This window comes from Bison bison, unplaced genomic scaffold (assembly GCF_000754665.1).
Source record: "Bison bison bison isolate TAMUID 2011002044 unplaced genomic scaffold, Bison_UMD1.0 scf7180017864526, whole genome shotgun sequence".
NCBI classification, from domain to species: Eukaryota; Metazoa; Chordata; class Mammalia; order Artiodactyla; family Bovidae; genus Bison; species Bison bison.
Genome location: NW_011495077.1, coordinates 264,477 through 274,421, shown reverse-complemented (window position 1 = coordinate 274,421; position 9,945 = coordinate 264,477). Strand labels below are relative to the sequence as shown.

Below are 9,945 nucleotides of genomic sequence, written 5' to 3'. Positions count from 1 at the left end.
ACAGTCCAGCTCTCACATCCATACATGACCACAGGAAAAACCATAGCCTTGACTAGATGGACCTTTGTTGGCAAGGTAATGTCTCTGCTTTTGAATATGCTATCTAGCTTGGTCATAACTTTCCTTCCAAGGAATAAGCGTCTTTTAATTTCATGGCTACAATCACCATCTGCAGTGATTTTGAAGCCCCCCAAAATAAAATCTGACACTGTTTCCACTGTTTCCCATCTATTTCCCATGAAGTGATGGGACCAGATGCCATGATCTTCATTTTCTGAATGTTGAGCTTTAAGCCAACTGTTTCACTCTCCTCTTTCATTTTCATCAAGAGGCTCTTTAGTTCCTCTTCACTTTCTGCCATAAGGGTGGTGTCATTTGCATATCTGAGGTTATTGATGTTTCTCCCGGCAATCTTGATTCCAGCTTGTGCTTCTTCCAGCCCAGCTTTTCTCATGACTTACTCCGCATATAAGTTAAATAAACAGGTTGACAATATATAGTCTTGACATACTCCTTTTCCTATTTGGAACCAGTCTGTTGTTCCATGTCCAGTTCTAACTGTTGCTTCCTGACTTGACTAGACTTCCTCACAATTTAGTGCTTCCTGGGTGGCGCTAGTGGTAAAGGAGTATAGGAGTGTCAGTGTAGGAGATCTAAGAGGTGTGGGTTTGATCCCTGGGTCGGGAAGATCCCCTGGAGGAGGGCATGGCAACCCCACTCTAGTATTCTTGCCTGGAGAATCCCACGTACAGAGGAGCCTGGTGGGCTACAGTCCATGGGGTTGTAGTCGGACACGACTGAAGAGACTTAGCACAGAGGGCAGCAAGGAAGCCAGTGTAAGTATCACAAAACATCTGAGTAGGACACCAGGTGGCAGTGCTTCAGCTTTCATGCCTGCTACATGCAGTGTGCCAGAGTCTGATTCTCAAGGAAGGAAAATAGAAAGATTTAAATAAAGAATTCACCAGGTAAAGATGAGTAAAGATGTAAAGGAACTTCAGAGATAACACAATGTAGATATTTGGGAAGATAGCATCACAGGAGTGTTTAAAGAGTAATATGCCATCGTAGCCCTCAATTTTCCCAGCATACTATTATATAAAAAACTTGCTGAAGCATTCAGCACTGTTAACTGGTTAGTGGATGATTTCCTCATCTACTCATCCTGGGACTTTGTGCCTAGGTTTGGAATCTTCTATTCTAGTTCACTTTTGGTTTCAGTTTAAACCAGTAATGTCACCATCACTCAGATGTCCAGCCACCCTATTTTGAGTCCAAGTGCTTCTCCATAGTCCAGACCTTGCTCCTCAGGAGCCCCTTAAAATGCTACACTCTGGTGGTTAATAAAAGGTAGAGAAGCATTTCACAGTTAGGAAAGTTATGGCTCATTTCCCAAAGATTAAAAAAAAATGAAACAATAAAACCTATCTCATAGGGTTTTGATATTTAAATTAGATGATGAGTCTGAAATGCATACCACAGTGCCTGACATAGAATAAGCTCAAAAAATATCATCTTTCTTTTTTTCTAGTGAAACCTGCCTTTTCTTCAATGTCCAGAATCTGTGACTTGTTACTACTTTTTTTTTTTTCTCCACATTGGTTTGATGAGGAAAACTATAGGAAATTTATTTAATCACTTATTTTCTTTGAGACAGTCATTATTTTTCCCTGTCCTCTTGGGTCGTATTCTCCTAGCTACATTAGTGCATTCAGGGTGCTGTAAGGACACAGATGGAGCACTCAGAGGAAGCTTTATTTTCACTTACCTGATGAATAATAATATTATTTTTAGTATATTTATTAGGTATTGAATATCAAATTTCTGAATTGGATCTCCAAGATTGTCCCATTCTTCCTGACTGTTTTCTTTACTGATTAATTTGTATGTGCTTTATATATTTTTTCATTTGAGTCCTTTTTCAGAAATATGCATTGCAAATATAGTTTAAAAGTCTGCACATTGACTTTCCACCCTCTTAGCATTGATATTCAACACAGACATTTTAATATATATCTTCATTTTCATAAGAAGCTAGCTTGAAAGTTTTATTTGTTTATTTTATTAAACACTTTAAAAATACTTTTCCTTTGTAACTTCTATTGGTCTGGATGAGAAGTCAGGTATCACTGTTTTTTCAAAGTTCTGAAAACTCTTATTTTTTCCAGTAGATTTATTATCTCTACTTTTAAAATTAATTTTTATTGGAGTATAGTTGCTTTACAATGTTAGTTGCTGTTGTACAGCAAAGTGAATCAGTTATAGGTATACATATATCCACTCTTTTTCAGATTGTGCTCCTGTATAGGTCATTATAGAATATCGAGTAGAGTTTCCTGTGTTATACAGAAGGTTCTCATTAGTTATCTATTTTATATATAGCAGTGTGTATATGTGAATCTCAGTCTGCCAGTTTATCCCTCATATCCCTTTCCCCCTTTGGTAACCATAATTAGTTTTCTACATCCTGGACTCGATTTCAGTTTTGTAAACACCTTCATTTGTACATACCACTTTTTAAAATTCCATCTGATAAAAGAGATATCAGATGACACTTGTCTTTCTCTGTCTGACTTACTTCACTCAGCATGGCACTCTTTGGGTCCATCCATGACACTGCAAATGGCACTGTTTTGTTCTTTCTCATGGCTGAATAATATTCAATTGTATATATGCCATATCTTTTTTATCTATTGTTCCATCATTGGACATTTAGGTTGCTTCCACGTCCACCTACTGTAATTAGTGCTGCAATGAACATTAGAGTGCTTATATCTTTTCTGCTTGTATAGACTACTCCATCAACTCTAGCAACTGCCTGAGTTCTAATCTGTATATATAACTAATCTCTTATTCGACATCACTGATGGTCTGCTTCCCTGATTGTACCTTAATTGACACAAAGTCTAAGAAGAAAGGACTTCTTCTTAGGAAATTATTTTCATAACAATTCCAGATAACTATACCCAGATTTGTGATGTGAGTGTATTTTAGTGAAGCAGTCACTTTAAATTATTATGAAGCAAGTTTATAGCTTTAAACAAGTTTATACATGTTCTGTGTGATTGATTTAAAGTCTAAAGTTCAAGAGAAGAATGTATTAGTAGAAAGTTACTGTGGACACCTGCTTCCAAATATAGAAAGATCTTTGATTTACTTGAAGAATTAACTACAAAGTTTAATGAAGGGAATATTCATAGATTTGCAGGCAGGGTTAAGGAAAACAAAGAAGAGATGGGAAGCATCAAGATACTAGCAAAGGCTGAAAGCCTGTATCAACCTGGGCAATCAGAGGAAACTCTTAGTGAAAGGAGATGCAAGAGCTGTGAAGTGGATCCACCAGAAAGGAGTTGCAGGAGATAAGATGTGCTTTCCCAGTTCTAGCATCTACTGGCCTCCTGCTCAAATGGGGGACATGGGGGACCCAAAGCAGTGGTGGGAAACTGGGGGACAAAAGGGAGGGAGAAACCACAGTGATTCCCTGTCTTCTTCAGTCTCCAGTTCCTGTGGGGCAGGCCCACCTGGTTCCAGCTGTAGCCTGGTGATCCACCTAGAAGGAGCTTTTATTTAGAATTAAATCTTCTGATCCAGACCACAGATGAAGCAACCACAGGACTACCATCTCTCTTCTGGGATGTGCAGGTGTGAACTTCAACTGAGGTTCTGAAGCAGTGGGGCTCTCTCTTATTAAGCTCTGGGGTTTTTGTTCAGCTTTTCCCATTACTTCAAGCACTGTGAGCTCCCAGAGAGCACAGAAGTACTTTGCAGAGTCTTCGAGCTGTAAGGCTGAAATGATGAGGCTGATGGATTTATCTGCTTTCTGGAAGTTTACAGAGTAGCGGCCGTTCCTTGCATTACCGACTTCTGAATCCTGACGAATAAGAAAAGTCATCTCTCCCCTGGGAAGCTGTTTATACCAAAAAATGTAGTAGTAGTCCATGTTCCAACTTACTTCATATCGACAATTCAGGGTGACTGTCTGCCCCACTTGACTGGATACCACTGTCTGGACTTGAGTTACTTGCTGGGCCACACTGGATCCTATAGGGAAAAAAACAGAAAACAGAGATGAAGTAGTAAATAAAATAGTGTGGGATTTAGATTAATTTAGGATCCAGAGACAAACCAAATTGAAATTATAAAATGTTTCTTTTTCTCCAACCCTCCTTTCCTCCCCAAGTCCCTGTGAAGCACCATGTGCCTGTGTGCAGCCCTTTCACCCTGAACTCTCACATCCAGGCTTAGAAGCATCCCTACCAGAGACGGTGATGGCCAGGAACACCCAGAGCAGCCTGGAGAGTGGCATGAGGCATGGATTCCCCTGCACAAATGTGCTCAGTTCTGCCTCAAGCTGAGAGTTCAGTGTCTCTGTGTGCCTGGCAGCACATATACGTAGTACTTGTTCTTGTGTGACTCCTTCAAACAGGAAGTGGGGTTTATCATGTTCATAAATCACGTGGTCTTTTTCACAGATGGGAAAAACTTTTGGCTCACAGATGTTTAATTTTCTACTTTTCTTTCCATGATTCTTATGTTAGGTAGATCCTGAAAGCGTCATAGAGAAAGCAGTTAGTATTATGTGTGTGAGGGCTTCCCTGATGGCTCAGATGGTAAAGAATACACCTGCAATTCAAGATACCCTGGTTTGATCCCTGAGTTAAGAGGATCCCCTGGAGAAGGGAATGGCAAACCCACTCCAGTGTTCTTGCTTGGAGAATTCCAAGGATAGAGGAATCTGGTGACTACAGTCTATGGGGTCCCAAAGAGTTGGACATGATTGGGCAACTACACACATACATGTTAAGGGTTTGAGCTGAGAGAAACAGAAGACTAAATAAGTTGACATACACTGATAATAATTTTGCCAGCCCATTCAAAACATATTAGTATACACTATGAATCCTTCCTGTAATCTACTTACTGGTCATTCTGGTCATTCATTTAGCCTATGCTTATATTTCTTTATCCAGAATTTAATGACTCTTTAAAAAAAAACACAATAAAACAAACTCACAGATCTTTAACTTTCTTATGTGTGTGCTGTGCTGTTGCTTCAATCATGTGCAACTCTTTCCAACCCCATGGACTGTAACCTGCAAGTCTGCTCTGTCCATGGGGATTCTGCAGGCAAGTATACTGGAGTGGGTTCCCAACACAGGGATCAAATCCTCATCTCTTGCACTGGCAGATGGGTTCTTTAACACTAGCGCCACCTGGGAAGGGCCAAGAATACTGGAGTGGGTTTCCATGCCCTCCTCCAGGGAATCTTCCTGACCCAGGGATTGAACCAGCATCTCATGTCTCCTGAATTGCCAGCTGGGTTCTTTACCACTAGCTCAACCTGGGAAGCTCTTTAGCTTTCTTGACAAAAGGCAGTCTTTTCCAAAATAATTAATGTATCTTTTTCTTTTCTCACTTGGTTCTAGGTCTTTGTTTATATTTTTCAATAAATAAAGTGACTTCAATATCAAATGATAAAACATCACTCCTGACTTTCAGAATCTATTCAGTTGTATGTGTTTTTTTAATGAAATGCTAAACAGGAAAAAATATTAATCTTTGAAATCTGACATTGAGTTTTACTTAGTAAACTTTGAAGAGCATCAGTATATTCAATCCTGCTGCCTTTACAAGTAGAATTGTATTTATTAGATCAGGTGTCCTTAGATTGTCCTCATGTCATATTTTTTACCCCAAAGTGTTCAGTTTCTCTTCTTAGTGGTTCTTTATTTTTCTCTGTAAGGTCAAGTTAAGCATGCTGACTTTTTCTGTGCCACAAGGCTACAGTGTGCTCTTACAAAATATGGTATCTGTAACACTTAGCAAATGTTGACACCACACTATTTGGTGACTGAAGTTTTGTATACTGTACATGATCATGTAGAATGTCATTGTCAATCTTCCATTTGATTTCATTGTTTTAATAGATGAATTAATATAAAAGAACCAAAGGCAAATAGACAAGTAGAAAAGAAAGTACAGAAAGATCTAAAACAGTGCCAGTTCTTAGATTTTAGTCGAAGTAACACATTAATGAGTGATGCAGGGAGGAGAGTTTATATTTAGTTGAGACATCTACTCCTCTGTTCCATTTCACCTCTGGGTGCTGGCAGGCAGCAGATGTCCTGGTTTCCAATTATTTGTAACTAAGTAGAGGACACCACAAATGCCCACAACAATGCAGGGAGAGCATGAAGGCGGTTTTTCCCCTTTGTTGATATGGCCTTGCTCTGAGTTCCTGACAGTAAAGGTGCATGTTCCCTCAGCTGCATTATAGACTCTGACTCTGAAAAATGTAGCTTCTGGCTGGATCAAGTCTGAATGTGCTGACACTCAGGTTGGAAGATTTAGACTGTCCTAAACATTGTTCTGCCTTCCCTTGTGATTTACTAATAAATGATAATACCTGATAAAGGACAAGCCAGAGTTTAATATTGAAGGATGAAATTGAAAGAGATTTTTTACTTAAAACTTCCAAATTTAGTAGTAAATTAATCTCTTCTAAAATCTGGGATGTTATCTGAAACAAACTCATCATGAATCATTCTGGGATTGCAAATATTCATTCATGTTCTGATTGTTCTCTTGCCTTTCTGATTTTGATTCTAAGATGAATTATGCTAACTGCTCCCTAGTTTCCCTAAAAAAGACCAACAATAAGCCATGAACTCCCTTTTCTTCCCACTTACCCACCAAACCATGTGAACTGGTAACTTTAGCACATAACTTCAGAATAGCAAATATCACACAGACAAATGAACACAGAATAGGCTTCTGACTTCTGTAATCTCTCCAGTTGAGTATTGGAATACCAAATGGTAATGGCTGTAAAATCATATTCATTTGTGATGTAACTCTGTGATTAGCCTATTAAAGGTTTAGGAAGCAAGAACCAATGGGTCTTCTAAATTCAAATATTTGACCATGTTGCTGTCATGAATGCAGTTATACTCTTTAGTACAATCTTATAATTCTCATTACAGTTGTCATGAGGACAAAACTTCTCCTAAAATGTTGCTTAATCAGTAAAAATATTAAAAGCTATTCACAATATATGGTATATATATATATAGTTAAAATAAATATTAATTAATATATATAATTAATAAATTAATATATATTTCTAAAATAAAAATATTTCCTTTCTTGACATTGAAGGGATGAAAATTATATTTCATTTTATTCTGAAATTTCAACTAATGAAGTCATTTACATCAAATTAATCAAATTTCAAACATTTTATTTTTGTTTCAACATCTCATAAAGAAACCCCAATAAGAATAACATTCTTTTTATAATTTTATTTATTTATTAATTTAGAGTGTTTGGGTCTTCATTGCTACACAGGCTGTTCTGTAGCTGCAGAGAGAGGGGGTACTCTGTCGTTGCACTTCTCATTGCGGTGGCTTCTCTTACTGTGGAGCACAGGCTCTAGAGCATAGACTCAATAGTTGTGGTGCACAGGATCAGCTGCTCCATGACATGTGGGATCTTCCTGTATCAGGGGTTGAACCAATGTCACCTGATTTGGCAGGCAGATTCTTTACCACTGAGCCTCCAGGGAAGACCTAACTGAGTTATTTTATAATAGATTGTCCTTGGATTCTCCATGGTTCCTTCATAGGAATCCCCAAACTCACATAGCATATGAGGGCACAGAATTGCTACTGAGGTTCCCAGATCTTCCCTAGTTCTCCCTCTTGCATCTCTGGTGACTGTCTTCTGAAGCTCACTTTGCATTCCAATCTGGGTACTACATCCTATTTTGAGTTTTATATATTTCAGTCCTATGAAAGATACTCCAGTCCAGTAGTTATACATCCTATTCCAAACTTGTTATTCAAGTGTTCAAACTACCTGAAAAAAAGCGAAACAAACTTCGAGAGGATTTCCCTGGTGGTACAGTGGATGGGAGTTCACCTGCCAATGCAGGGGACATGGGTTCAATCCCTGGTCTGGGAAGGTTCCACATGCCCTGGAGCCACTGAGCCCGGGCACCACAACTATGGAGTTTTTGCTCTAGAGCTCAAGAGCCGCAACTACTGAGCCTGTGTGCCACAACTACTGAAGCCCACGTGCCCTGGAGCCTGCATGCTGCAACTACTGAAGCCTGTGCTCCTAGAGCCTGTGCTTCACAACAAGAGAAGGCAGGACAGTAAGCCTGTGCACTGCAGCCAAGAGCAGCCCCCGCTTAGCGCAACTAGAGAAAGCCCGTGTGCAGCAGCAAAGACCCAGAGCAGCCAGTTTTTTTTATTAAAAAAAAAATATTGGAAAGCCAAGAGGGTTTACACACTGACAACATTAAAAAAAATTTTTATAGTCATCATGCTGTATATTGCACCCCCAGGACTTATTTCTCTTATAACTAGACGTTTCTGTCTTTTGAACATAGTCACCTATTCCACACCCTATACCCCCAATCTATTCTCTGTATCTATGAGGTCTGGGGGTGTGTGTGTGTCTGTGTGTGTATATGTCTGTGTGTGTATGTTCCTGTACCTGTGTCTTAGAGTCCACATATAAATGATTTTATACAGTATTTGACTTTGTCTGCCTGATTTATTTCACTTAGTATTGTGCCCTCAAGATTCATTCATGTTGTTGTAAACCTGTGAAAATTTTTCTTTTTTTATCATGTTTTCTTTATCCATTCATCTGTCAAAGGACACCTGGGTTGTTTCCATGTCTCAGCTGTTGTAGATGAACTGCAATAAATGAGGGGTGCAGATATCTTTTTGAGATACTGACTTCATTTTCTTCAGATGAATACTCAGAGGTGGAAATGCTGAATATCATAGCAGAGCTAATTTTAAATTTTTGAGGAACCTCCATACTGTTTGCCATAGAGGCTGCACCAATTTATATTTCTGACAACAGTGGGCAGGGTTCCCTTTCTTCTACATTCTGGTCAAAATGTTTTATTCCCTGTCTTTTTGATAGTAGCCATTCTCGCAGATGTAAAGGGATAGCTCTTTTTGGTTTTGATTTTCATTCCCCTGATGATTAGAGATGTTGAACATCTTCTGATTTACCTTTTGGTCATGACTCAATGGACATGAGTCTCAGTGAACTCCGGGAGTTGGTGATGGACAGGGAGGCCTGGCGTGCTGCGATTCATGGGGTCGCGGGGAGTCGAACATGACTGAGCAACTGATCTGATATGATCTGATGTCTTCTTTGGGAAAATGTTTATTCAGACCATCAGCTTATTTTTAAACAGACTTTTGTTCTAATGATTATACAAGGTATTTATATATTTTGGGTATTAGCCCCTTATCAGATATATGTTTGGGCAATATTTGCTCTCATTCTGTAGGTTGCCTTTTCATTTTGTTGATGGCTTCTTTTGCCATACATAAACTTATTAGTTTGATGTAGTTACACTTTTTTTTTTTCCTCTCTTGTTGTCCTTGCTTTTAGTGTCAAATACAAAAAAAAAAAAACTGTGGCCAATACTGATGTCAAGGACTTACCCACTATGTTGTTTCTTCTGAGCTTTACTGTTGTGGTTCTTATATTCAGTTCTATAATCCATTTTGATGAGTTCAATTTCATTCTCTTGCATGCAGCTTTCCATTTCTCATAATACCATTTATTGAAGAGATGTTCCTTTCTTGAGGGTATATTTTTGGCTTCTTTGTCGTGAACTGACCGTGTATGCAAGGGTTTATTTCTGGGTTCTCTATTCTGCTCCATTGATCTAGGTGTCTTTGTTTAATGCCAAAAAAAAAAAAAAAAAACCCCACACTGTTTTTATTACTATAATTTTGTAATATAGTTTGAAATAAGCTCATGTGATGCCTTCAGTTTTGATCTTTCTCTAGTTCACTTTGGCTATTAGTAGTCTATTGTCTCTCATACTAATCTTAGGGTTTATTTATTCTATCTCTGTGAAAAATGTCATTGAATTTTGATAGAGGTTTCATTGAATCTGTAGAATGCTTT

The 9,945-nt window shown here is 38.5% G+C and overlaps 1 gene segment (V, D, J or C); it reads right to left on the bottom strand.

Annotated features, from left to right (window-relative positions):
- Positions 1–3,550: 3,550 nt before the first annotated feature.
- LOC104982080 lies at positions 3,551–4,387 on the bottom strand. The segment is given in 2 exon segments: positions 3,551–4,041; positions 4,258–4,387. Coding segments are annotated over 2 exon segments (540 nt in total).
- Positions 4,388–9,945: the final 5,558 nt, after the last annotated feature.